This window comes from Carcharhinus amblyrhynchos, chromosome 1 (assembly GCF_965287045.1).
Source record: "Carcharhinus amblyrhynchos chromosome 1, sCarAmb.v2.hapA, whole genome shotgun sequence".
In the NCBI taxonomy this organism is placed as follows: domain Eukaryota; kingdom Metazoa; phylum Chordata; class Chondrichthyes; order Carcharhiniformes; family Carcharhinidae; genus Carcharhinus; species Carcharhinus amblyrhynchos.
The window spans coordinates 122,487,068-122,512,448 of NC_137324.1; the positions used below are offsets into that span (position 1 = coordinate 122,487,068).

Below are 25,381 nucleotides of genomic sequence, written 5' to 3' on the forward strand. Positions count from 1 at the left end.
CCTCTACCACCAGCACACTGTGGCAGCAATGTGTACCATCCACAGGAATTTGCACTGCAACAATTCGCCAAGGCACTTTTGACAGCACTTCTATTACCCAGAATAACAAGGACAGAAGATGCATGGTAACTCCAACACTTGCACGTTCTGCTCCAAGTTACACACCATTCTGATTTAGAAATATATTGCCATTCCTTCATTGTTGCTGGTTCAAAAGTGTAGAGCATCTTTCCTAACAACATGAGGGGTATACCTACACCACAAGGAATACACTGGTTCCAGAAGGTGGCTCATCACCACCATCTTGAGGGCAATTACAAATGGGCAATAAATGGTGAACTTTCCCACATAAAAGGATACTGTGGCAGAGATCACTGGCAGATGCTGACCAGCACTTGGGCCAGTAGAGTTATCTGCACATTATCAAGGTCAGATACTTAAGCACTTGACCAGTGGGGAAGAAGAAAATTGACAGAAATTCTTGAAGCTGACAATGTAGATGATGGTCACAATAGACACAAGCAATTTTATTATAAAAGAAAAATCTTATGAAGTTTGAAATCAGTATGAAATAATTTATATATTGCATATGGTTTGAAAAACAATAATCTTATATAAGTCTGTATTTCTCACTGTGCATGCACATATTAACAAACAAATAAAAACAGGCAGATGTCAGGCAGATGTTGTACACTGGTCAGTGGACTGCATCTATCAGCAGAGATACTCTGACCTAGAACTGTCACTTTTGAAGGTCGTTTGTGAATCTATACTGGATCTTGAGCACAATAGTAGCCTTTGGGATTCAGTGTCCCTCCGAGTCCATAGATCATTTCCTCTGCTCGCTGGCTGTCGCCTGAATGACAGTGTTTCAAATTTCACATAAGAATCTCTGATTAGCTCCTGTTCTGCTCTTTTTCTCCGTTTGTGGTGAAATTTCAATATCACAAACCACAGCATAAAAATAAGTCCTGCTGCAGCAGCACACCCTATAATGACACCAGTAATAATCAGCAGAGTTCGATGGCTACTTGTATTGTGTTCTCCTTCTGTTGAGAAAACTATACATTGTTCTTTTTTAGGTTGGATTCCCTTTGGGCATATGCATGCTGTATATTTAGTGTTTGGTGTCAATCCGCCTATTGATATTTTGTTTTTGCTAGGGTCTACGTTGATCGTCTCCACTTTCTTCTCACCATACTTTGAATAGAGTACATTTAAGGCAGTGCCACTACTGTAATCTGAAGCCTTCCAGCTCACAGAAACCTTCTGATCTGTCTCGCTGATAACCCTCAGATTTTTAATGATAATGTTTTCTTCTGGTGTTGCGGTGGTATTTAAAGAAAGACTTTCTTTCTTGTCCACGTGGGCTGGTAAAGTCACTTTGTTTGAATTTCCCTCAACTTGCACCTTGGTGAGCTTTCTTTCGTCCGCCACGGGCATGGCTGGCTCAATGTTTTTCTTAGTTGGTGCCGTAGTGGAGCGAGAGAACGATGTTTCTGTTGTCAAACTTTCCACCTGTTTCTCCGTATTTGTTTGTGTTGAATTCTTTTGTTCTCCACTTGATTTCTTTAAAAAGTTCCTCCTCTGGGTTGGAGCGGTGGTCGCGGCTCCTTCCACAGTGATGGTGATAAATGCTTGCGATGATCCTGCCAGATTCTTTGCTTTACATCGATATTCACCAGCGTCCTTATAGGAAATTCCTGTCAAGCTTATTATTGACCATCGGATTCCATCCGCTGGTGATTCTTGGATGACTGAAAGAAAAGACATTTAAAATTGTAGAAAAATTTAATTAGCATGGAATAACATAAGAACATAAGAAATAGGAGCAGGAGTAGGTCATCTAGCCCTTCGAGCCTGCCCCGCCATTCAATAAGATCATGGCTGATCTGAAGTGGATCAGTTCCACTTTCCCGCTTTCTCCCCATAACCCTTAATTCCCTTGTCTATCAGAAACCTATCTACCCGTGACTTAAATATATTCAACAAGGTAGCCTCCACCGTTCCAGAGATTCACCACCTTTGAGTGAAGAAGTTCCTCCTCAACTCTGTTCTAAACTGCCCCCCTCTCCACTTATTTTGAGGCTGTGCCCTCTAGTTCTGGTTTCCTTTCTAAGTGGAAAGAATCTGTCTACCTCTACACTATAACAATAATAATGAGTATCTTTATGGGCCAGTCCATCAGCCCCCTCGATCTACACTTCCCACTGCCTCAGAAAGTGTAGTCAGAAAAGTAGTCAGCATAATCAAGGACCTTACATACTCTCCTTCCACTATCTTCCATTAGGAAAAAGATACAAACTTCTAAGAACACGTACCAACCAAATTCAGAACAGCTTCTTCCCTGCTGCCATCATACTTTAGAATGGACCTACCTTATATTCAGCTCATCTTGCTCTATGCCCAATCTCTAACTGCAACATTATATTTGCACCTTCTCCTTTCCTTCTCACCTATGTAGTTTATGAAAGATATGTTTTGTCTGTATAGCGCACAAGAAATAATACTTTTTACTGTTACTAATACATGTGACAATAATAAATTGAATCAAATCAAATTAGGCCTTTGGATCAAAGTATTTTGATATTTTCATTATAATTAAATGCAACTGGCCTTAAACTGGAATGATTCCTACTCATTATTAAATCAATTTTGAAACTTGTTCTTTGCTGTGTTTAATTCACTCAATTTTGAAGTTAAAACAATTCCAAGCCAGTGAAGTTATCAAAGAATGAAATAAAAAATAATTGCAGACAATCTGAAGGCAAAAATATTTTGACAGGATTTAAGGCCCAAAATTCCCACCCAGATGGACTTTTGGCCACTCACCAAATTTTCAGGTCCTGCCTGTAACAATGCCTGCTGCTGGCAGACGTGGAAAATCCCAGTGGTTGTTGCAACTGTGGCAAAATAGTTCAGAAAGGAGCAAAGAAGCAGTGTAGAACATTTGAACTCACATACTATGAGGTTCAAAAGTCAATTAGTAGCACCCTTCCTCATAATGTGGCCCATTTCCCAATTTCATATATCGCATGGAGCAGCCCCTTAAAGGAAGAAATTGCTGCACCGCCTTACTGACCCCCACCCCAAGCTAACACAGGGCCATAGGTAATAATGTGAGATTTAACAATGACATTCGCTACCCTCTGAAAGACTCCACTAGCAGGAACAGTTGATGTGCCAGGGCAGTGATGGGAACAAAGCATTCAAAATATTGTTGCTGTGTCTCAGTGGGAATGTGCTATCCATTTACCCCAGCAGTACAGCTGCAAAGCTGGGGTACCAACTTGCCAATGATTGCACAATGTTCAGCACCATTAGCGACTCCTCAGGTACTGAAGCAGTCCATGTTCAAGGGCAACAAGATCTGGTCAATATCCAGGCTTCGGCTGACAAGTGGCAAGTAACATTCATGCCACACAAGTGCCAGGCAATGGCCACTACCAATAAGAGGCACTCTAACCACTGCCCCTTGACATTCAATGGTGTAACCATCACTGAATCCCCCCACTGTCAACATCCTTGGGGTTACCATTGACCAGACACTCAACTGAACTTGCCACATAAACACAGTGACTACCAGAGCAGGTCAGAGGCTTGGAATACTGTGGTGAATAACTCACCACCTGACCCCCCCAAAGCCTATCCACTATCTACAAGGCACAAGTCAAGAGTGTGATGGAATACTCCCCAGTGACTTGGATGGGTGCAGCTCCACCAACACTCAAGAAGATTGACATCACCCAGGACATGGCAGCCTCTTGACTGGCACTATATCTACAAACATTAAATCCCTCCACCAACAACGCTCAGTAGCAGCAGTGTGTACTATCTACAAAATGCACTGCAGCAATTCACCAAAGGTCTTTAGACAGCACCTCCAAACCCATGATCACTTCCATCTAGAAATAAGGGCACCAGATAAATGGGAATACCACCACCTGCAAGTTCCCCTCCAAGCCACTCACCATCCTGACTGGGAAATATATCGCCATTCCTTCATAGTCGCTGAGTCAAAATCCTGGAATTCCCTCCCTAATGGCAGTGGGTCAACCCACAGAACATGGACTACAGCGATTCAAGAAGACAGCTCACCACCACCTTCTCAAGGGCAACTAGGGATGGGCAATAAATGCTGGCCAGCCAGTGATGCCCATGTCCCATGAATGAATTTTTTTAAAAAATTTTGTCATCAGGACATTTGCAAGAATGCCAAATTTCAAACCATCTGTACAATTTACATTACAGGTCAAAAGGGGGTTGATTGTTTGGCAAGTCAAATCGGTCAAGCCATTGGCATGGAGAAACCAGCAGGGAATTATAAACTCCCCAAGCTTCCAAATAAAGGCATAAGGATTGAAAATATTCCTTCTGTTTGCTGAGAACCAGTCCCTGTATGTGAATATATGTCAAATCTAGAAAGGGTAAATGAACCATGTTGTGAGCCTGACTGATTATTTAAATGGGTTGTTTGTGTAACTATTAGCACACTCAGGATTGTTTAGCTAATGTTGCCCAATCACAAAAGCACATCTTATAGAAGGCATTTTATTTTGGGTCTTGCATGCGTTTGAGTACAATCTGCCTAGCAATCAAAGGAACGTGTTGTCTGAGTCAATCAACCAATCATTTGACCTATGGCAGCATGCTATCATCCATGATACCAAACACAACTCCATAGTGGCAGAGTGAAACAGCTTGCTGAATTTCGTGTTCCATTTTTGCCCTCTACACAATTGAACACCTTCATGTATGGATTTCCATACCAGTGAGATGCCATAAATGTAGGCCTGACATTCCAATGATTGGCTGATTAAATCAAACAACGACTCATACTTCCAGGCTTCAGGCCATCGTACCCAAGGGATACCCCAAAAATGCGCTGACCAATCCTTCCCAACTGATCCTCCCTAACTGGCTGCCCCTTCCACTGACCACTCCAGTGGCCACCCAATCACCCATTCTGACCACCTCCCCCCCAAAGAGATGCCAAATGACCATTGACCTGTAGCCCCTAACCTCCACATCTCAGATCACTCCACCCTCCCCCAAAACACCTCGACCACCCCAACAAATGCTCCCCCCTCAACTAATTCTCATCCCACTGACAAACCGACTCCCCCAACCAACCCCTCCCGACTGAACCACCTGACTGACCCCTCCCTGCTGATCCGTCCCTGTTGACCCCACCCCTATTGATCACCCAACTCCCCAATCATCTGATTGCCCCCCAGCCTATCCCTCCACTAACTGACCCCGCTGACCAATCTCCCCACTGACCACCCAACCCCTATTCTCCCTGATTACCCAACATCCACCTTACCCCTGACCATCTGAGCCCTCCCCCCATGCAAACAAAACCTCCCGACTACCAGAACCCACTCCCAAAACAAATCTGTTGACCGATCCTCTGACTGAACTCCTCGCCCATAATAGCCCCCGCCACACTCACCTTACAAACCTACTTTCTCCATGGCGGTGAAAGTGGCTGGGCCTTTACATTTATCTGCTTTATGGCAACTAGCACTGTTAGAAAAACAACATGGCTTTCCTACCTGCAGCACTGAAGTTATCAACTGAAGGCCTCAGAGGTGCTCTGTCCTACAGAGTTCTCACCCGGCCTGAGTTAAAGGGTCAGGTGAGAAAGGATCAGCTGATTTTCCAGGTGGAAAACCAGGGATCGGCAGTCTGACTCTGGTTAACAATCTGTGGAAGTTCAGGTCCTAATATGTTCATAAAAACATAGAATCCTACCGTGCAGAAGGAGGCCATTTGGCCCATCAAGTCTGCACCGACCACAATCCCATATGGTCCTATCCTCATAACCCCAGGCATTTACCCTAGCTAGTCCTCCTGACACTAAAGAGCAATTTAGCATGGTCAATCCACCTAACCCACACATCTTTGGATTTGGAAGAGAACCAGAGCACCTGGAGGAAATTCATGCAGACACGGGGAGAATGTGCAGACTCCACACAGACAGTGACCCAAGCCGGGAATCAAACCCGGGTCCCTGGTGCTGTGAGGTGGCAGTGCTTGCCACTGTGCCACCCATGATTTGGTTGAACAGATCAGCCATGATCTTATTGAATGGCGGGGCAGGCTCGAAGGGCCAGATGGCCTACTCCTGCTCCTATTTCTTATGTTCTTATGTTCTTATGTTGTTCATAATAGATAACATGCAGACTGTACTCAACAAGTCCACGTTTGCAAAACCCAAAACAAAATGCCTGTCGTTATGTATGATGATATAGAAATGCCGGCGTTGGACTGGGGTAAGCACAGTAAGAAGTCTCATACCACCAGGTTAAAAGTTCAACAGGTTTATTTGGTAGCAAACGCCACTAGCTAGGTTCTGACGAAGGGGCAAAGCCCCGAAAGCTCGTGGCTTTTGCTACCAAATAAACCTGTTGGACTTTAACCTGGTGTTGTGAGACTTCTTACTGTGTTATATATGATCCCATGATTGGGGGCAGCACTTAATGAACAATCCTGACTGCACATGAGCAACCAACTGAAGGAAATCAGTTGAGCTCGTAATGTGGTTCTTTTACGCTTACTATATAAGAACATAAGAACATAAGAAATAGGAGCAGGAGTAGGTCATCTAGCCCTTCGAGCCTGCCCCGCCATTCAATAAGATCATGGCTGATCTGTCGTGCCTCAGTTCCACATTCCCGCCCTCTCCCCACAACCCTTAATCCCGTCTCTTATCAAAAACCCATCAACCCGCGTCTTAAAAATATTTAGCGAGGTAGCCTCCACCACTTCAACAGGCAGAAAATTCCAGAGATTCACCACCCTTTGAGTGAAGAAGTTCCTCCTCAACTCCGTTCTAAACCGCTCCCCCCCTTTATCGTGAGGCTGTGCCCCCTAGTCCTACTATCCTTTCTGAACGGGAAGAGTCTCTCCACCTCTATCCTATCCATCCCATTCATCATCTTATACGTCTCAATGAGATCTCCCCTCATTCTTCTAAACTCTAACGAGTACAAGCCTAGTTTATTCAGCCTCTCCTCATAGCTCAACCCCCTCAACTCCGGCATCAGCCTAGTGAACCTCCTCTGCACTCCCTCCAAGGCCAAAATATCCTTGCGTAAGTACGGCGCCCAAAACTGCACACAGTACTCCAGCTGCGGCCTCATCAATGCCCTATACAGCCGCAGCAAGACCTCCCTACTTTTATATTCAATCCCCCTCGCTATGAAGGCCAGCATCCCATTCACCTTCCTGACCACCTGCTGCACCTGCAAGCTGGGTTTTTGCGACTCATGCACAAGGACCCCGAGGTCCCTCTGCACCGTCGTCTGCTGCAGTTTTTCACCACGTAAGTAATAATCCTTCCTACCATTATTCCTACCAAAGTGGACCACCTCACACTTGCCAACATTAAATTCCATTTGCCAGTTCCTGGCCCATTCGCCCAGCCTACCTAGATCCTTCTGTAGACTCTCCCCACCCTCCGCGCAACTTGCCGTTCCACCAATCTTGGTGTCATCAGCAAATTTCGACACCATACACTCGGTTCCCTCCTCCAGATCATCTATATAAATGGTAAATAGCTGAGGCCCCAGCACCGACCCCTGGGGCACTCCACTAGTCACCAACCGCCAATCCGAATAGCACCCATTGACCCCCACTCTCTGCCTCCTATTTGACAACCAATCCTCTATCCACGCTAACACCCTACCCCCAACTCCATGCCCCCTGACCTTCTGTAATAACCTCTTGTGAGGCACCTTGTCAAACGCCTTCTGAAAATCAAGAAAGACCACATCCACCGGCTCTCCTCTATCCACCGCCCTAGACACATCCTCATAGAACTCCAGTAAATTTGTCAGACACGACTTCCCTTTAACGAAACCGTGCTGCATCTGCTCTATCAAGCGATTCCCCTCAAGATGCCTCGCTATTTCCTCCTTGATGACGGATTCTAACATTTTACCTACAACAGACGTTAAACTAACTGGCCTATAACTCCCTGCCTTTTGCCTGGCACCCTTCTTAAACAACGGCGTAACATTAGCCGTTTTCCAATCTTCCGGCACTTCCCCGGAATCCAGCGACATTTGGAAAATAACCACCAAGGCATCCACTATCACCTCCGCCATTTCTTTCAGAACCCTGGGATGCATTCCATCCGGTCCTGGGGACTTGTCCACAAACAGCCCCTCCAGTCTGTCGAGCACCGCCTCTCTAGTAACAATGCAAGGACCCGTTCTATATAACAAAAGGAACATATTCCAGCGTGGTACCTTTTTTAAAACCCAAAAGAATGGGGAGCTGGTTATTCTATGTTGTTTTCTTCATATCAATTCTTCACTCGATTAGAGCTACTTGGCAACCAATCAGCACCCTTTTCTCCTGCAGTATAAATTGTTGTGATCATTTGAAATTTAGTATTCTTGCGTTTATTCACAAATTTGGCATCCTACTTGACTTTGAGATAAGTTTCCACTCTGTCATGAAGACCACCTCCTACTTCCATTTCCACAACATGGCGCATCCTCGCCACAGTCTCTATTCACTCTATTCACTTGGCGGCATGGTAGCACAGTGGTTAGCACTGCTGCTTCACAGCTCCAGGAAGCTGGAACCAAGGTTCCTGGCTTGGGTCACTGTCTGTGTAGAGTTTGCACATTCTCCATATGCCTGCATGGGTTTCCTCCCACAGTCAAAGATGTGGGGGTTAGGTTGATTGGCCATGCTAAAAAATTGCCCCTTAGCATCCTGAGATTTGTAGGTTGGAGGGATTAGTGGGTAAATATGTAGGGATATGGGGGTAGGGCCTGGGTGGGATTGTGGTCAGTGCAGATTTGATGGGCCGAATGGCCTCTTTCTGCACTGTAGGGCTTCTATGATTCTACTTAGTGCTGAATCTCTCATTCCCTCCTTTGGTTACCTCTAGACCTGACCATTCCAATGCTCTCACCAATCTCCATAAATTTAACTCTGCTGTCCATATGCTAATTTGTACCAAGTCCCATTCATTCATCCCCCACCGTACTTACTGATTGATATTGCCCCAACAATACTTCAAATTTTAAAGTAAGAAGTCCCACAACACCAGGTTGTGAGCCATCTCCACATCAAGTTTTAAACTGATAATACTTATGTTCATATCCCTCCATAGTCTTAATCTTCTCTCCCTTCCTCTGTAACAGCTTCCATTTTTACAATCTCCAAGATCTCTGAACTCCTTCAATTCTGACCATTTGAGCATCCCTGATTTTCATTGGTCCATCTTTGGTGGTTGTGACATTAGCTGCCTGAGCTTTAAACTCGGGAATTTCCTCCTTCTCTATTGCCTTTCCACCCCTTTACCTCTATCTTCCTTGTAGATACTCTTTAAAATCTATCTCTTTGACACATAACATGCCCTAATATTCCTTGATGTAGTTAGGTATCACATTCTGTTTGCTAACCCTCCTGTTATGTGGCTTGGGATGCTCTACTGTGTTAAAGACACAGGCTGCGATTCACCAACCTGCTGCATGAATTTCTTTAGCGCAGCAGGCCAGGAGATTCTCACATCGGCCGATATGCAGGGTTCATTGTGTGGAAATCATTTTAATACTTCATTGAATATCATTCAATGAGATTAGAAGGCCTGGGACTGAAATCTCCAGGCCCGCTAGCATCCCCTGCCCATCTGCCACAGTGGTTCACTCCAGCGGGGATTACAATAGCTCCTCACTTTTGGGGAACTAGCGGCCCGACCCCACTGGAGTGGAGGGGGGTGCAATCAGAGCTCTGCACAAGTTGGGTACGGGGGGCTAACTGTCAGGAGGCAGGGGCTGGAGATCGGAGCAGGATGGGGGGGATTCGGGGTTGACCCAGGAATGGTTGGGGGAGTCAGCGATCAGGCCGTGGGGGGCGGCTCGGAGAGCTGACAATGTGAGGATCACTGGGCTGGCCAGTAACTGAGCTGGCTAGGAATCAGGAGGCTGGCAGTGTGGGGCTACTGCGCACTGACAGATCAGCTCAAGGGTAGTGGCCCGTTCAGTGCTATGCTGCCAGCCTCTTGGGCAGGAATATGCCCTCCCACAGCTTTATAATGATATACACGCGAGTGAATTCTGTAATGTGGGAGATTCTTCTGTGGAGTCTCACTGAAAAAAGTGTGAATTACTCCAGTTTTCTCACAAATTCAACACTTAGTATTGTTTAGGGAGAATTCCAGCCACAATGTGAATCCAAATTGTTGTTGGATGAATTACCTGTATAGTTAACTGGTAAGCCATCTGTCCTGAACCACACAAGTGAGGGTGTTGGATATCCTTTCGAATCACAGCGCAGCAAGACGTTGCTTCCAACTGGTGATGTAATTTTGGTTGCTGAGGCCATGACTGATGGTCTTAGGCACTGTTCAAGTTCAACTCTCTGGAACAAAACACCTGCAATGTTATCAGGTGCACTACATGTCAGTCGAGGATCCATGAGAACTACTGGTGTTTCTTCTGACTTAGAAAGTTCAATTAACTTTGATATCCTACAGTCACAGAACCATGGGTTGTCTTGGAAACCTAAGGAAGAAAAAGATATTTAAGGCCATTGCTTTTTTTGAAAATAAATACAATGATCATGTGCAATTTTTTCACAATCTATAAATGTTTTGCTTTGTGGGACAATCCCAAAAATATTGACTCAAACTAAAATTTGTTATGAGAAAGCATCCTTCAGCAATCGTTTCCACGTACAGATATATTATCAGCTTTCTAGAGATTTCAGACAGACAAGCATGCAAATTAGCAGCAAGAATAGGCCATTTGCCCCCTTGAGCCTGCTCTACCATTCAATAAGATGATAGATGATATGATTGTGGCCTCAATTCCTCTTTTCTTCCTACCTCCTGTAACCTTTGACTCCCTTGTCAGTCAAGAGTTCATCTCTATCAAAACACATATTCAGAGCAGAAGTGGGACTGCTCGCTTTAAAAAACTTAGAATGCTCAATTAAAAAGTACACTTGTTCCTTTTGGCTATTGCGCGTGATTAATCTCAAAATCTCTGCGCAAAATGAACCAACAATGCTATTTTGAAATTGAAAACTGTTTTTATTCCAATTGAACATCCCAGCAAATACAGCCTTCACTGAGTTTCACCCAGGTTTGATATTAAAGCAATAATGATCCTAGTCATAGAATCCCGACAGTGCAGAAGGAAGCCATTTGGCCCATTGAGTCTGCATCGATCACAGTCCCATGCAGGCCCCATTTCTGTAACCACACATGCTAATCCTCTGATACAAGGGTCAATTTAGCATGGCCAATCAATCTTTGAACAATGGGAGGGAACTGACGCAGACACGGGAAGAATGTGCAAATTCCACACAGACAGTGACCTGAGGCCGGAATTGAACCCAGGTCCCTCACCACTGCAGTGCCATACTGCTTGTCGATATGATGGGTTGAAAATCAGTGCCCTTCCTCTGCATTCCGTTGCTGCTCTGGCAGTTTTGGCCCGCACATTAGGTCAGGCTCAAATTGGCCATATTCCAGTTCACAATGAGGAATTGATGGTGATTTGTAAGGAACAGAGCTTCCATCTATAGTAAGCAAGGGAGTCAGGCCTGAGGTCAAGGATGCTCAACACCTTGAATTCTTATGTTCTTAATCACTGAGTGGCCTGTGAATCTTTGACAGCCAATACAACGCATGAAAATAGCTGTCAAATGACAGATATAGGCTCCACCATGTACAGTTTGTGGCCTGAACCCACAAAAAACATACGTTTTATTTAAGTGCACCCTCTTTACATAGGCACTGTTGTGAGCATTACTTCTGTGGGGATGGGAGCAGGTGTTACTATATGGCACCCTTCCAGCAGCCCATACCAGACACTCAATTTTCCAGCGCAATTGAAGGCACCCATTTCAGACACATCTTATATAAAATAGGCAGCTGCTCCCCCTACTGGGAATGAAAGTAAGGATGGATGAAGGTTGTGGTTTTCCCCTCATAATGTGATTTACAAATTAGAAAACAGCAACAAGAATAGATCAGAGGCGAGGAATTCTGTGGCCAGTAACTTATCTCCTGACTCCACGAAGCCTGTTCACTATCTACCAAGCAAAAGTCAGGAGTATGATGAGATACTCCCCTCTTGCCTGGATGAGTGCAGCTCTAACACTACTCAAGAAGCTCAACACCATCCAAGACAAAGCAGTCCACTTGATTGACACTTCCTCCACCATTTTAAAAATTGTTCACTCCATCCATTATCAACGCACAGTGATAGCAAAGTGAACCACATACAAGATGCACTGCAGCAACTCAGCAATGCTCCTTCAATACATCTTCCAAACCCCCAAAATCTACCACCTCAGACAAGGTGATGCATGGGAATGCCACCACCTGCAAGTTCCTCTCCAAGGCACGCACCATCCTGACTTGGAAATATATCACCATTTCTTCAGTGTGCTGGGTCAAAATTCTGGAACTTCCTGCCTAACATCACTGTGGGTGTACCTACACTACATGGACGGAAGTGTTCAAGCTCACCACCAACTTTTCAATTAGGGATGGGCAATAAATGCTGGTCTATATCCCATGAAAGAATAATATTTTTGTAAAATTTAAAAAATAATGCAACAAATAATAGATCAGGAATTTGCAGAAAGTGTCTCCACCAGTTGAAAGTGCAATAGGTAAGTCGCAATCCTTCAAGCCACCGTATTCCCAGCCTTTCCAAAAAAGCAACAGTCTTCCAGCAAATAGTGGTGGTAGCAAGAAAGAGCTGAAGATTTGGTCAAACGTAGAAGATAGGAGCAGGACGAGGCCATTTGGCCCTTCAAGCCTGCTCCGCCATTCATCACGATCATGGCTGATCATCCAATTCAGTAGCCTAATCCTGCTTTCTCCTTTAACCAACCTTAAGGATTGGTTTCAAATAATTGTTTGACTGAACTCCAAAAAATACATATATTTGCATTTATATAGTGCCTTTCATGACTACAGGACTTCACAAAGTGCTTCACAAACAATTAAGTACATTTGAAATGTATCTATTTTCATAATAACAAAACTAACTGTACATGGTGAGGTTCCACAAATACTATTGTGATAATGAACTCTGTATTTTTCATTTTTATTGAGGGATAAATATTCGTCAGCACACTTATTGTTCTTTGAAATAGTGTCATGGGCTCTTTAACATCTAACTGAGAGGGTAGATGGAGACTCACTTTCATGCCTCCTCCAAAACTCTGAGAGCAGCCTTTTCTCAACTGAGAGGCAATAATCCTACCAATTGACTGACCTGTTACAGAAGGTTTGTGATCTTATATCATGCTATAAGATTAACTTTCAGATGGATCTTTTCTTCATATCCCAGATGGCTAACATCAGGTAGCGATCCTATAACTGTTCACTGTATTGCTTCAAGAGTTAAATCATTTTTTTGTGTCTCGGTTCCCATTATTTCTCCAGGGTTTCCATCAATTTTTTGCTGTTACAGCAGGAGTTTAGAACAATCCCCATGGGAATTTCAGACAATGATCAAATTTACTTATAATGATTGATCCCAGTAGATATCTGAACATAAGACCATAATCAGAGTTAGAGTAGGCCATTTGGCCCTTCTCACCTGCTCTGCCAATCAATAAAACCACAGCCAATCCATATCCACACCCCCACTGCCCCCATCCCAAGTTTCCTTATTCCTTTCCCACCCTAAACACCAGGGAATTATTTTAATCTGGGATATATTGATCTTTTTCCTGGATCCTCCTCGTAGTCCCAGCAGCTCCCGCTACTGAGCCCTAGTTATCCAGGTACAGCTAGAGCCGCCAGTCAATTGGATTGGCTGGCAGTTCTCAAGGGCAGGACTTCCTCATACTGAGGGGCAGAGGTTGCATTCACAGGTACCTAAGACCAGCAATAACAGGTCAGTCTTTTCTTTATGCCAGTCCATTCACAACTAACTTTTATACCAGGTTGGGGTAGTGGGTGAGTTGGGTGGGGTGGGGAGAGTGTGAAGTTAAGGTCAGACGAGCAGTACAACTCTCCAATAAATTCTCCTCATCTCTTGTGTGATACCTTATCAGATGCTTTTTGAAAATCCAAATATACTATATTCGCTGGTTCCCCCTTAATCATCCTATTAAATACATCCCCAGAACTCTTAATAGATTTGTCAAGTTTGAGTTTCCTTTGATAAATCCATGTTGACTCTGTTTAATCATATTTTGATTTTCTAAGTACCTTGTTACCACACATTGCTAATTGCCTACATTGCCGACACAGCTTCCATTGGCTATATTGCTTACACTGATATTACCCTAACTGGCCTATCAGTTCACTTTTACTTTCTTCCTCCTTTCTTAAATAGTGGGGTGATGTTTGCCATTTTCCAATCCTTGAAAACTTTTCTACAATCTAAGGAATCCTGAAAGGTCAAGATCAACTATGTTTACACTTACTTCTTTTAATACCCTTTGATGGAATTCATCAAGTCTAGGAGATTTGTCACCACTTAATCCCATTAATATTTCCAGTGCTATTTCTTCAGACTTAGACTGATTTCTTTAAGTTCCTCTTTCTTGCGAGACCCTTGGTTCCGTATTATTTAAGGATGTTCACAGGAACACAATAAATAGAAGCAGGAGTCAGCCACTAGGCCCTTCAAGCCTGCCCCACCATTCAATATGATCATGTCTGTTCTATGTCAGTGTCAACTGCTTTCTCTGTGCCATTTCCCCACAACCTCTATTCCTCAATCTATCGCATATTTATCCACCTCTACTTTAAATACTTCTAATGATCCAGCCTCCACCACTCTTTGGGGCAGAGAACTCAGGAGATTCACAGAAGAAATTTCTATGCACCTCAGTTTTAAGTGACCAGCCACTTATCTTGTAACTATGTCCCCTTGTTCAACACTCTCCCACTACTGAAAACATCTCACCATCTACCCTGTCAAACCCCCTCAGGTTATAATATATTTGAATAAAGTCACTCCTCACTCTTCTAAACACCAAGGAATACTCTGTCTTTTGATTCCTCCTATTGAAGTGCACTTCAATAGGAGGAATCAAAAGGCAGAGTATTATTTAAATGGAGGGAGACTGCAGGTGAATGAAGTACAGAGGGATCCAGTGCATGAATCACAAAACACTAGCAGGCAGATCCAATAAGTAGTTAAGAATACAAATGGCATTTTAGCTTTTATTGCAAAGGGTTTGGAGTTTAAAAATAGGGAAGATTTGTTATAATTGTACAGAGTGTTGGTGAGGCCTCACTTGGGATACTGCGTACAGTTTTGATCCCCTTACCTAAAAAAGGATATAGTTACATTAAAGGCAGCCCAAAAGAGATTCACCAGGCTAATTCCTGGGATGAGAGGGCTATCCTATCAAGAGAGACTTGGTCTGTATTCCTTGGACTTTAGAAGAATGAGGAGTGACCTTATTCAAAAATATTATAACCTGAGGGGGTTTGACAGGGTAGATGGTGAGATGTTTTCAGTGGTGGGAGAGTGTCGAACAAGGTGACATAGCTACAAGATAAAGGAACGGTCATTTAAAACTGAGATGCATAGAAATTTCTTCTGTAAATCTCCTGAAGCCCTGGCCACTTGTCCACATTTAGCCATTTGAATTTCTCTAAATTTGAATTTCTAAATATGAATTTGAATTTCTCTTGGGATATTTGTAAGTTCTACCATATTATTTGAAATCAGCCCATCTGATATCTTAGGGACATTTGCAATGTCTTCCATGGTGAAGATTGATGCGAAAAATTATTTAGCATATCAACTATTCTTTGTTTGCTGTTATCAATTCACCAGCCTTTTTCAGTAGAGTTCCACATTTACCTTAGCAGTCTACTTCCTATTTCTATATCTACAGAAACTCTTACTTCTTGTTTTTATGCCCCATACAAGCTTTGTCACAAAATTCATTATCTCCCTTCTTGTGAGTTTTTTAGTCTTTTGCTGCTTGATCCTCTTGTCTACAACTATCCTTTATGTTTTGTATAACTTGCTCTTCAATTTAACATTACCCTTGGCCTCCTTTATTAATGATGGATTTTGCCTCTTTTTTGTAGGATCCCTCATTTCGATTTGGGATAAACTCCTGCTGAGCATTCTGGACCAACATTGACTGGGACAGCCATAGTATTAGAAGGTTGGACGGAGAGAAATTTGTTGAGTGTATTCAGGAAGAATTTCTCATTCAGTATGTGGATGGCCCGTCTAGAGAGGGAGCAAAATTTGACATCCTTTTGGGGAATAAGGAAGGCCAGGTGACAGAAGTGTTAGTGAGGGATCACTTTGGGACCAGTGACCATAATTCTATTGGTTTTAAGATAGCTATGGAGAATGATTGGTCTGGCCCAAAAGTTAAAATTCTAAATTGGGGCTAGGCCAATTTTGATGGTATCAGGCAAGAACTTTCAAAAGTTAATTGGTGGAGTCTGTGGGATGGCAAAGGGATGTCTGGTAAAAGGCATGCTTTCAAAAGTATGTTATCCAGGATTCTGGGTAAACACATTCCTCTTAGAATGACGGGCAAGGCTGGCAGAAGTAGGAAATCCTGGATGACTCGGGATATAGAGGCCTTGGTCAAGAAGAAGAAGGAGGCACATGACATGCATTGGCAGCTGGGATCAAGTGAATCCCTTGAGAGTACAGGGGGTATAGGAGTAGACTTAAGAGAGGAATCAGGAGGGAGAAAAGGAGACATGAGTTTTTTTGGCAGATAATGTCAAGGAGAATCAAAGAACTTCTCCAAACACATAAATGGCAAAAGAGTAACAAGGGAGAGAGTAGGACCTCTTGAGGATCAAAAAGGTCATCTATGTGCGGATCCACAAGAGATGGGTGAGATCTTAAATGAATATTTCTCATCAGTATTTACTGTTGAGAAAAGCATGAACGTTGGGGAACTTTGGGAAATAAGTAGTGATGCCTTGAGGAGTGTACATATTACAGAGAAGGAGGTGCTGGAAGTCTTAAAGCACATCAAGGTAGATAAATCTGCAGGACCTGATGAAGTGTACCCAAGGACATTATGGGAGACGAGGGAGGAAATTGTGGGTCCCTTAGCCGAGATATTTGAATCATCGATAGCCACAGCTGAGGTGCCTGAAGATTGGAGAGTGGCAAATGTTGTGCCTTTGTTTAAGGGGAAAGCCTGGGAACTACAGGCCAGTGAGCCTCACATCTGTGGTGGGTAAATTGTTGGAAGGTATTTTGAGAGACAGGATCTACAGGCATTTAAAGATGCAAGAACTGATGAGGGATAGTCAGCATGGCTTTGTGAGTGGAAAATCATGGCTCTCAAATTTGATTGAGTTCTTTGAAGGGGTAACAAAGAAGGTAGATGAGAGCAGTGCAGTTGATGTTGTCTACATGGACTTTAGCAAGGCCTTTGACAAGGTATTGCATGGTAGCTTGTTGCATAAGTTTAACTTTCACGGGATCCAGGGTGAGGTATCTAAATGGATACAAAATTGGCATCTTGACAGAAGCCAGAGAGTGGTTATAGAGAATTGTTTTTCAAACTGGAGGCCTGTGACCAGTGGTGTGCTTCAGGGATCGGTGCTGGATCCACTGTTACTTGTCATTTATATTAATGATTTGGATAAGAATATAGGAGGCATGATTAGTAAATTTGCAGATGACACTGAGATTGGTGGCATAGTGGACAGTGAAGAAAGTTATCTCCAATTGCAACGGGATCTTGATCAATTGGACCAGTGGGCTGATGAATGGCAGATGGAGTTTAATTTAGACAAATGCGTGGTGATGCATTTTGGTCGATTGAACCAGGGCAGGACTTACTCAGTTAATGGTAGAGGACTGGGGAGTGTTACAAAACAAAGAGATCTAGGGGTACATGTTCATAGATCCTTGAAAGTGGAGTCACAGATGGACAGAGTGGTGAAGAAGGTATTTAGCACGCTTGGTTTCATTGGTCAGAAGATTGAATACAGGAGTTGGAATGTCTTGTTGAAGTTGTACAAGACATTGGTAAGGCCACACTTGGAATACTGTGTGCAATTCTGGTCACCTATTGTAGAAAGGATATTACTAACCTAGAAAGAGTGCAGAAAAGATTTACTAGGATGCTACCGGAACTTGATGGATCGAGTTATAAGGAGAGGCTGAACAGACTGGGACTTTTTTCTCAGGAGCGTAGGAGGCTGATAGGTGGTCTTATAGAGATCTATAAAATAATGAGGGACATAGATCAGATATATAGTCAATATCTTTTCCCAAAGGTATGGGAGTCTAAAACTAGAGGGCATAGGTTTAAGGTAAGAGGGGAGAGATAGAAAAGTGTCCAGAGAGGCAATTTTTTCACACAGAGGGTGGTGAGTGTCTGGAACAAGCTGCCAGAGGTAGTAGTAGAGGCGGGTACAATTTTGTCTTTTAAAAAGCATTTAGATAGTTACACGGGTACGATGCGTATAGACAGATATGGGCCAAACGCAGGCAATTGGGATTAGCTTAGGGATTGTTGAAAAAAAGGCAGCATGGACAAGTTGGTCCAAAGGGCCTGTTTCCATACTGTAAACGTCTATGACCAGCTGTTTGAATATCTGCCACTGCTTATTGACTGACCCAGTTCACTTTAGACAACTCCTCCCTCATTCCATTATAATGGTCCTTTTTAAGTTGAAGACACTGGTTATGGATCTATGGCATTGACAGGGCGGCACAGTGGCACAGTGGTTAGCACTGCTGCCCCACATCTCCAGGGACCAAGTTCAATTCCAGCCTTGAATGGCTGTCTCTGTTGAGTTTGCACATTCTCCCCTTGTCTGTGTGGGTTTCCTCTGGGTGTTTCAGTTTACTCCCACAGCCCAAACTTACGCATGGTTAGGTGGATTGGCCATGCTAATTGTCTGTTAGTGTCTGAAATGTGTAAGTTAGTTAGATTAACTATGGTAAATGCGTGAGGTTATGAGGATAGGTCGAGGTAAGGGGGCATAGATAAGGCACTCTGTCAGACAGCCAACACAGACATGATGGGTCAAATGGCCTCTTCTGCTCTGTAGAGATTCATCATCAAACTCTATCTGGAATTCTATATTTAGTCACTATCCCTAGGGGATCCTTAACCACAAGATTCTTTATTAATACTCCTTCAGTACACAAAAACAAATTTAAAATATCTCGACCCAGATAGGTTTCACAATGTGCTGTTGTAAAATGCAATTCCTTTGTTGTTTGTGTTTTCCACCATGGAAACAGATGCAGAGTCCCAGCAGCCAGGCTTAGAATGGCAATTGATCCAACGTCAGCCACCGGCCGGATCTTTTGTGGCACATTGCCAGCAGCAGCTAGCAGTTGTCATTGCTGAGGCTACAACACCAGAGAGAGTGTGGGTCAATGGCCACAGACCCACATTGAAAGGTGAATTAAGTCAAGGCTAGTCAAATCTCCCTGGGCAGGGAGACAGTGGCATGCTGGTAGTATGGCCATGATAGCAGCCATTTCCAGTGGAGTGCCTCTTCCATGAAAATTGGAGTATTCATAAAGGGATGCTCTCCTGGACGTCACTCAGAGATTTTACCTGGCAGTCTCCCCATACAGCAAATGACCTCTCTGATATGGGCAAAATGCCTGCAGGGGTGGGAAATGGATCATAATTGGCCACTTAAGTGACTCAGTTGGCCTCCCATTATTCCCATCACTTATCAATATGACATGGCAGCAAAGACAGGCTTCTGCCGCATTTTGCCAGCTTCATTGCTACAGGGATGGAGTTTAAAAACAGTGAGATTATGTTGCAGCTGTGCAAGGTGCTGGTGAGGCCACACCTGAAATACTGTGTACAGATTTGGTCTCCTTACTTAAGGAAAAATATACAGACACTGGAGGTGGTGCAGAGGAGATTCACTGAGTTGATTCTGGAGTTGAGAGGGTTGGCTTATGACGAGACACTGAGTAGACTGGGGATATACTCGTTGGAATTCAGAAGAATGAGGGGAGAATTTATAGAAACATATAAGATTATAAAGGGAATAGATAAAATAGAAGCAGGGAAGTTGTTTCCACTGACGTGTGAAACTAGAACTAGAGGGCATGGCCTCAAAATAAGGGGAAGCAGATGTAGGACTGAGTTGAGGAGGAACATCATCACACAAAGGTTTGTGAATCTGTGGAATTCCCTGCCCAGTGAAGTAGTTGAGGCTACCTCATTGAATGTTTATAAGCAAGGATAGATACATGTTTGAACAGTAAAGGAATTAAGGGTTATGGTAAGCGGGCGGGAAAGTGGAGCTGAATCCACAAAAAAATCAGCCATGATCTATTGAATGGTGGAGCAGGCTCGAGTGGCCACATAGCCTACTCCTGCTCCTAGTTCTTATATTCTGCCTCCCAGACCATTATCAAAGGGCCTGGAAAATTCAGCCCAAACTATTAGTTGAACGTTTCTGTCATTTCCTTATTTCCCATTATAAATCACCTATCTTTACTTCTAATGGGCCCATATTCATTTTCAATAATCTCATCCTATTTATATGTTGTTAGAGGCATCTACAATCTGTTTATCTCTTAGAGTCATAAAGTCATAGAGGTTTACAGCATGAAAACAGCCCTTTGACCCAATTTGTCCATGCCGCTTTTTTTTGACCACTAAGCTAGTCCCAGTTGTCCACATTTCCTTCTGTACCCATCTTACCCATACATCTGTCTAAATGCTTTTTAAAAGACAAAATTGTACCCTCCTCTACTACTGCCTCTGGCATCTTGCTCCAGACACTGATCACCCTCTGAGTGAAAAAAATTACTTCTCTGGACCCTTTTGTATCTCTCCCCTCTCATCTTAAACCTATGCCCTCCAGTTTAGACTCCCCTACCTTTGGGAAAATATATTGACTATCTAGCTGATCTATGCCCTTCATTATTTTATAGACATCTATAAGATTATCCCAAGTCTCCTATGTTCCAGGGGGAAAAGCCCCAATCTATCCAACTTCTCTTTATAATTCAAAGTTACTTTGCCAGTTTACTTTTATATCCTCTTTTCTCTTATTAGTTTTCTCTTTGCCAAATTTCAACTCTCCCTTGTCCTCAGGTTTATTATTCTATTTGGCAACATAGTAAGCTTCATCCTTGGACCTTATACAATGTTTAACTCCTCTTGTTAACCAGGTTTGGACCACTTTTCATATGGGTTTTTGTGCTTTAAAGGTATATAAATTTGTTGCAAATGATCTATTAATTATTTAAATAGTAGCCATTGTGTGTCTATTGTCATATCTTTTAACGTTCCCCATTCTACACTAACCAACTTGCTCCTCATACCTATGTAGTCTGCTTTGATTAAATTTAAGACCCAAGTTTTGAACTTAACTAAAACACTTTGAAACTCAGTGTAAAATTCTTAATGTAAAACAAAATATTGCAGGACCATAAGATGATATAGATGAGGAGACTAATTGAATTATATTGATTTACTCACCTAAGTAAACCCCATTACTGAATCAACTTGATTCTCAGAACCATCAGATTGGAGTGCCACTTTTTTAAAGAAGGTAGAGTATGTGGCCAGATTGATCCTTCCCTTCTGAAGCTCTGTTGATTGCTGTTTACTAAGTCCATTAATAACAATATTGTTATTTTCATTTTAATTATTATTCTATCCCATCTCTATCAGAATTCTTGCAACCACATCCTTTGCTGCTCATTTTTTAAAGTTTATTTATTAGTGTCACAAGTATGGCTTGCATTAACACTGCAATGAAATTACTGTGAAAATCCTCTAGTTTCCATACTCTGGCACCTGTTCAGGTACACTGAGGGAGAATTTAATACGGCCAATGCACCTAACCAGGCTTTTTCCTTATTTTTCGACCATGGGAGGAAACCAGGGCACCCAGAAGAAACCCACTCAGACTTGGCGAAAACATCCAAACTCCGCACAGACAGTGACCCAAGCCAGGAATCAAACCCGGGTCCCTGGCGCTGTGAGGTAACAGTGCTAACTACTGTATCACTGTGCCGCACTGGGGCAAACTACTCTTGACACCTTAAGTTAAAGATGTAATATAAATGCACCTTATTATTCTTGTTTCTTGCCTTTTTGCAGAAGTTGATTTGTACTTACCTAGGATTATTCTCTGCATTGGATCTCTGTCAAATTCATGATATTTTAAGTCCGCAGGCCAGATGTCTAACAAGTCAGATGGCAGTGTGGTGAGTTTATTACTAGATATATCTAAATTGGTTATATTCCTGAGATATCGTGCTGCATTAGCAGGAATGGTTGACAGTCTGTTATTGTGCAAGTCAAGAGTTCGAAGATTTGGCATTTCCTTCAGCGAATCCCAAGGAAAGGTGGACAGCATGTTTCCATCAAGGCGCAATTCATGGAGTTCTTTTAAGTTATAAAAGCTACGAGAATCAATGGTGTTGATGGCATCATATGTTAACCACAGGTATCTTAAATCCACAAGGTAATAAAATGCTTCACGTGGAATTTGTCGAACAACAGTCTTTTCAACACGAAGTTTAACGGTATCTACTGGAACATTGACAGGGATCTCAGACATGTCTGGGTCATTGCATAATACGGACCTGGAAACAGAAAATGTTCACTTTAATTGGTGTTTTTTTTTTCCTATAATATCCTTCATGTTGTTTCACTTTGAATTGACCAATTATAATAACCTATCAAAGAGAAAGGACTTTCATGTTAATATTAAATATACTTGATAAATTAATATACTTGATGTCTGTATCAGCTTCCAGGTCTGTTATAGGTTTTGTGGCTTCTTCTGTTTATTAACATCAGAAATAGATAGTCAATCTTATGCCTCCATTTTTACCTAAATGATAATACCAACAATTTAAATCTGTAATTTATTAGCGCATTTGTTTTTTTAAAAAAATACTTCTGCCATGATCAAGAATGTTTTTAATGTGATTATTGCTTTCATCCCTTCTAATCTATGAATTGCAAATTAGGATTTCTGATTACTGATTAAAAAGAAACTCAACACAGCTCAGTAGTCCAAAATGCTGTGCTACTGAATGGTTGACCATTGATTTTTACTCACAGGAAGGCCTGTAGAGTAAAGCATTTTCAGAAATTAACAAACCCATTTAAGCTGAAAATAAACAAGAGGGAACAGACATATAGAAAGAACGGTCCAAAATATAATGAAACAAAGTTAACAACACACAATGTATGAATTTTAAACAGCAGCAGTTCAAGAAGATGGCACACCATTACCTTCTCCAGGGCAATTAGGGATGAGCAATAAATGCTGGCCTTGCCAGTGACACTCTCATCCAATGGACAAATATAAAAAAAACTAAACAAAAATAAGTGCCCTGTGGCAATAGATTTCCCCAGTAGATTTTGAAGGGCTATTTCCATACTTGCAGTGGAAAGCTATGTTTGTGAAGGGCTCTAATCAGAGAATTGGGGCCATAGAGTAGCAATATTTCTGATTCATGTTCCTTCCAAGTGTGACGGCCATCTGGGGAATCAGGGTCATGGAATTAGAACTAAGGACGAAAATCAAAAGTGATGTGAGAAGGAACATATAAAGACTGGAAAATGACTTTTTTTCCCACTGGTACAAAACCACATTTCAAATATGTTTCTATTTTTCATAAATCAGTAACTACATGACAGTCACATACTCCTCCCCTAACAATTTTTGATGCATTACTTTTGATGGATGGAAAAATCATTGGGAGCTCATGTCCATATCTCCAATATGCATTTCCAGTGGACAAAAAAACTTGTAAAATTAGAATCATAGAATCCTACAGTGCAGAAGGAGGCCATTTGGCCCATCGAGCCTGCACTGACAACAATCCCATCCAGGCCCTGTCCCCTGTATTTACCCTTCTACTTTCCCTGACATTAAGTGACAATTTAGCACAGCCAAGCACCCTAACCTGCATGGCTTTGGAGTGTGGGAGGAAAGTGGAGCATCCGGAGGAAAAGTACACAGACATGGGGAGAATGTGTAAACTCCACGCAGATAGTGACCCAAGGCCAGAATTGAACCCGGGTCCCTGGTGCTGTGAGGCACCAGTGCTAATCGCTGTGTCACCATGCTGACCCTTAACACTCATGTCTTAGCATACTGTGGCATGCATGCTAATTATAGAAAAAAATGTAAAAATAGAACATTTTAAACTTAGAACATTTGAAAATATATTTCTGCCTTATTGGCATTCTGCTATCAGATTCTAAAATCTACAGTATTAGATATAGATTGTATTCATTGAGCCTGCTGGAGAATGGAAATGAACTACATGCTCACAATGTTGAAGAGTATTAAAAAAAAGCACTGCATTAGATTATTAGAGATTTAAACATGTGGCTTTTCAACGCTTCATTACAGGAGCGTCTGAAAAAATAACTGGATTTAACATTTAAAGCTTTACTTTGCATTTTACAAAGCATTGTCTAGCTATGCAACTATTCCTATCCAGCTGTGCATTTATTTTAATTGACTTACCTGGCCCCAGTGCCATCACTTCTACTGTGGAAGGTACAGGTACATTGGGAAGGACAGAAGGAAGATACTTTTGTGAAAACCGTGGCTAACGAGCAAAAGACAGCAATAAGATACATGTTTCAAAGTCAGCAAAACTAGGCACAACTAAAGCTTTTAGGCCCTATTTCAACGCGTCTTCTATTTAAGAACATGGAGGAATCAGTTTGGAAACAGAGGATTACTTGGGATTAGCTGAGATTTGTAGGTCAAGTAACCTTCAGGTATCCCTGGGAAGAGCTTAGTTTTCAGTCAGACCTACTTAGTGAGGTAATGTTTCATTACTTAACAGGGAATAATGTATGCTTGGTTCTGTTGAGCAAATAATAATATTCTTCTTATATTTTTGTGACCGGTACTTTGCCAGTGCATCAGATTTAAATCTGGTTCTTAAACAATTGATAAACTAAGATTTTGATTTGTTGTGCAACATTTCATAGTTAAAATTTGTATATAATGAGAAAAAAGTACTAAATTCTGATCGTATGCAAAATACAAAAGATTTGTTAAGCACAAATTCACTAATTCTAACTACCTACAGTAAAAAGGCTGAATAAAAAATGTTTCCCTGAAATAGATGAAAAATGGTTTAGCCCAAGCAGTTGGCTATTAATTATGGTGCATGACTGAGGAAGATCCACTTTTAAGTAGGTGACTGAACTGATTAAAGTGCTCTTTGGATCAGCCCTTGAGGCCTTCACTTCACAAGCATATCCACACAGTGCTTTATGTCTAAAATGATACAAGGTGAAGCATTGATTCCATTTGATTTCTGATGTAAGAGGCAATAATTGCACTACACAAATAAACCAAAGTTAAAGTGCAAAACATTCTTTTTAAAATGAACACCATTTATTAGAAAGAAAACATGAAACAACTGTTTCTTAAATGAAACTAAACTTA

General features: G+C 42.2%; 1 protein-coding gene across 1 annotated transcript; it reads right to left on the reverse strand.

The window, feature by feature from the left end:
• Window positions 1-602: 602 nt before the first annotated feature.
• Window positions 603-24,628, reverse strand: lrit3a (info leucine-rich repeat, immunoglobulin-like and transmembrane domains 3a). The gene is made up of 4 exons (XM_080199278.1): window positions 24,443-24,628; window positions 22,069-22,538; window positions 10,224-10,529; window positions 603-1,757 (listed from the first exon to the last, which is right to left on the reverse strand). The coding sequence occupies exons 1-4, from the start codon at window positions 24,556-24,558 to the stop codon at window positions 715-717; spliced, it is 1,935 nt and encodes a 644-aa protein (XP_080055404.1). The 5' UTR covers window positions 24,559-24,628; the 3' UTR covers window positions 603-714.
• Between the last annotated feature and the right edge of the window lie 753 nt (window positions 24,629-25,381).

Coding starts and splice junctions, on each gene's coding strand:
- lrit3a (XM_080199278.1), bottom strand. CDS start 24,558: ATGTATCTTATTGCTGTCTTTTGCTCGTTAGCCACGGTTTTCACAAAA. Junction 22,539..24,442: donor AGTGATGGCACTGGGGCCAG/GTAAGTCAATTA, acceptor TTCTGTTTCCAG/GTCCGTATTATGCAATGACC. Junction 1,758..10,223: donor CTTACCAGTTAACTATACAG/GTAATTCATCCA, acceptor CTTTTCTTTCAG/TCATCCAAGAATCACCAGCG.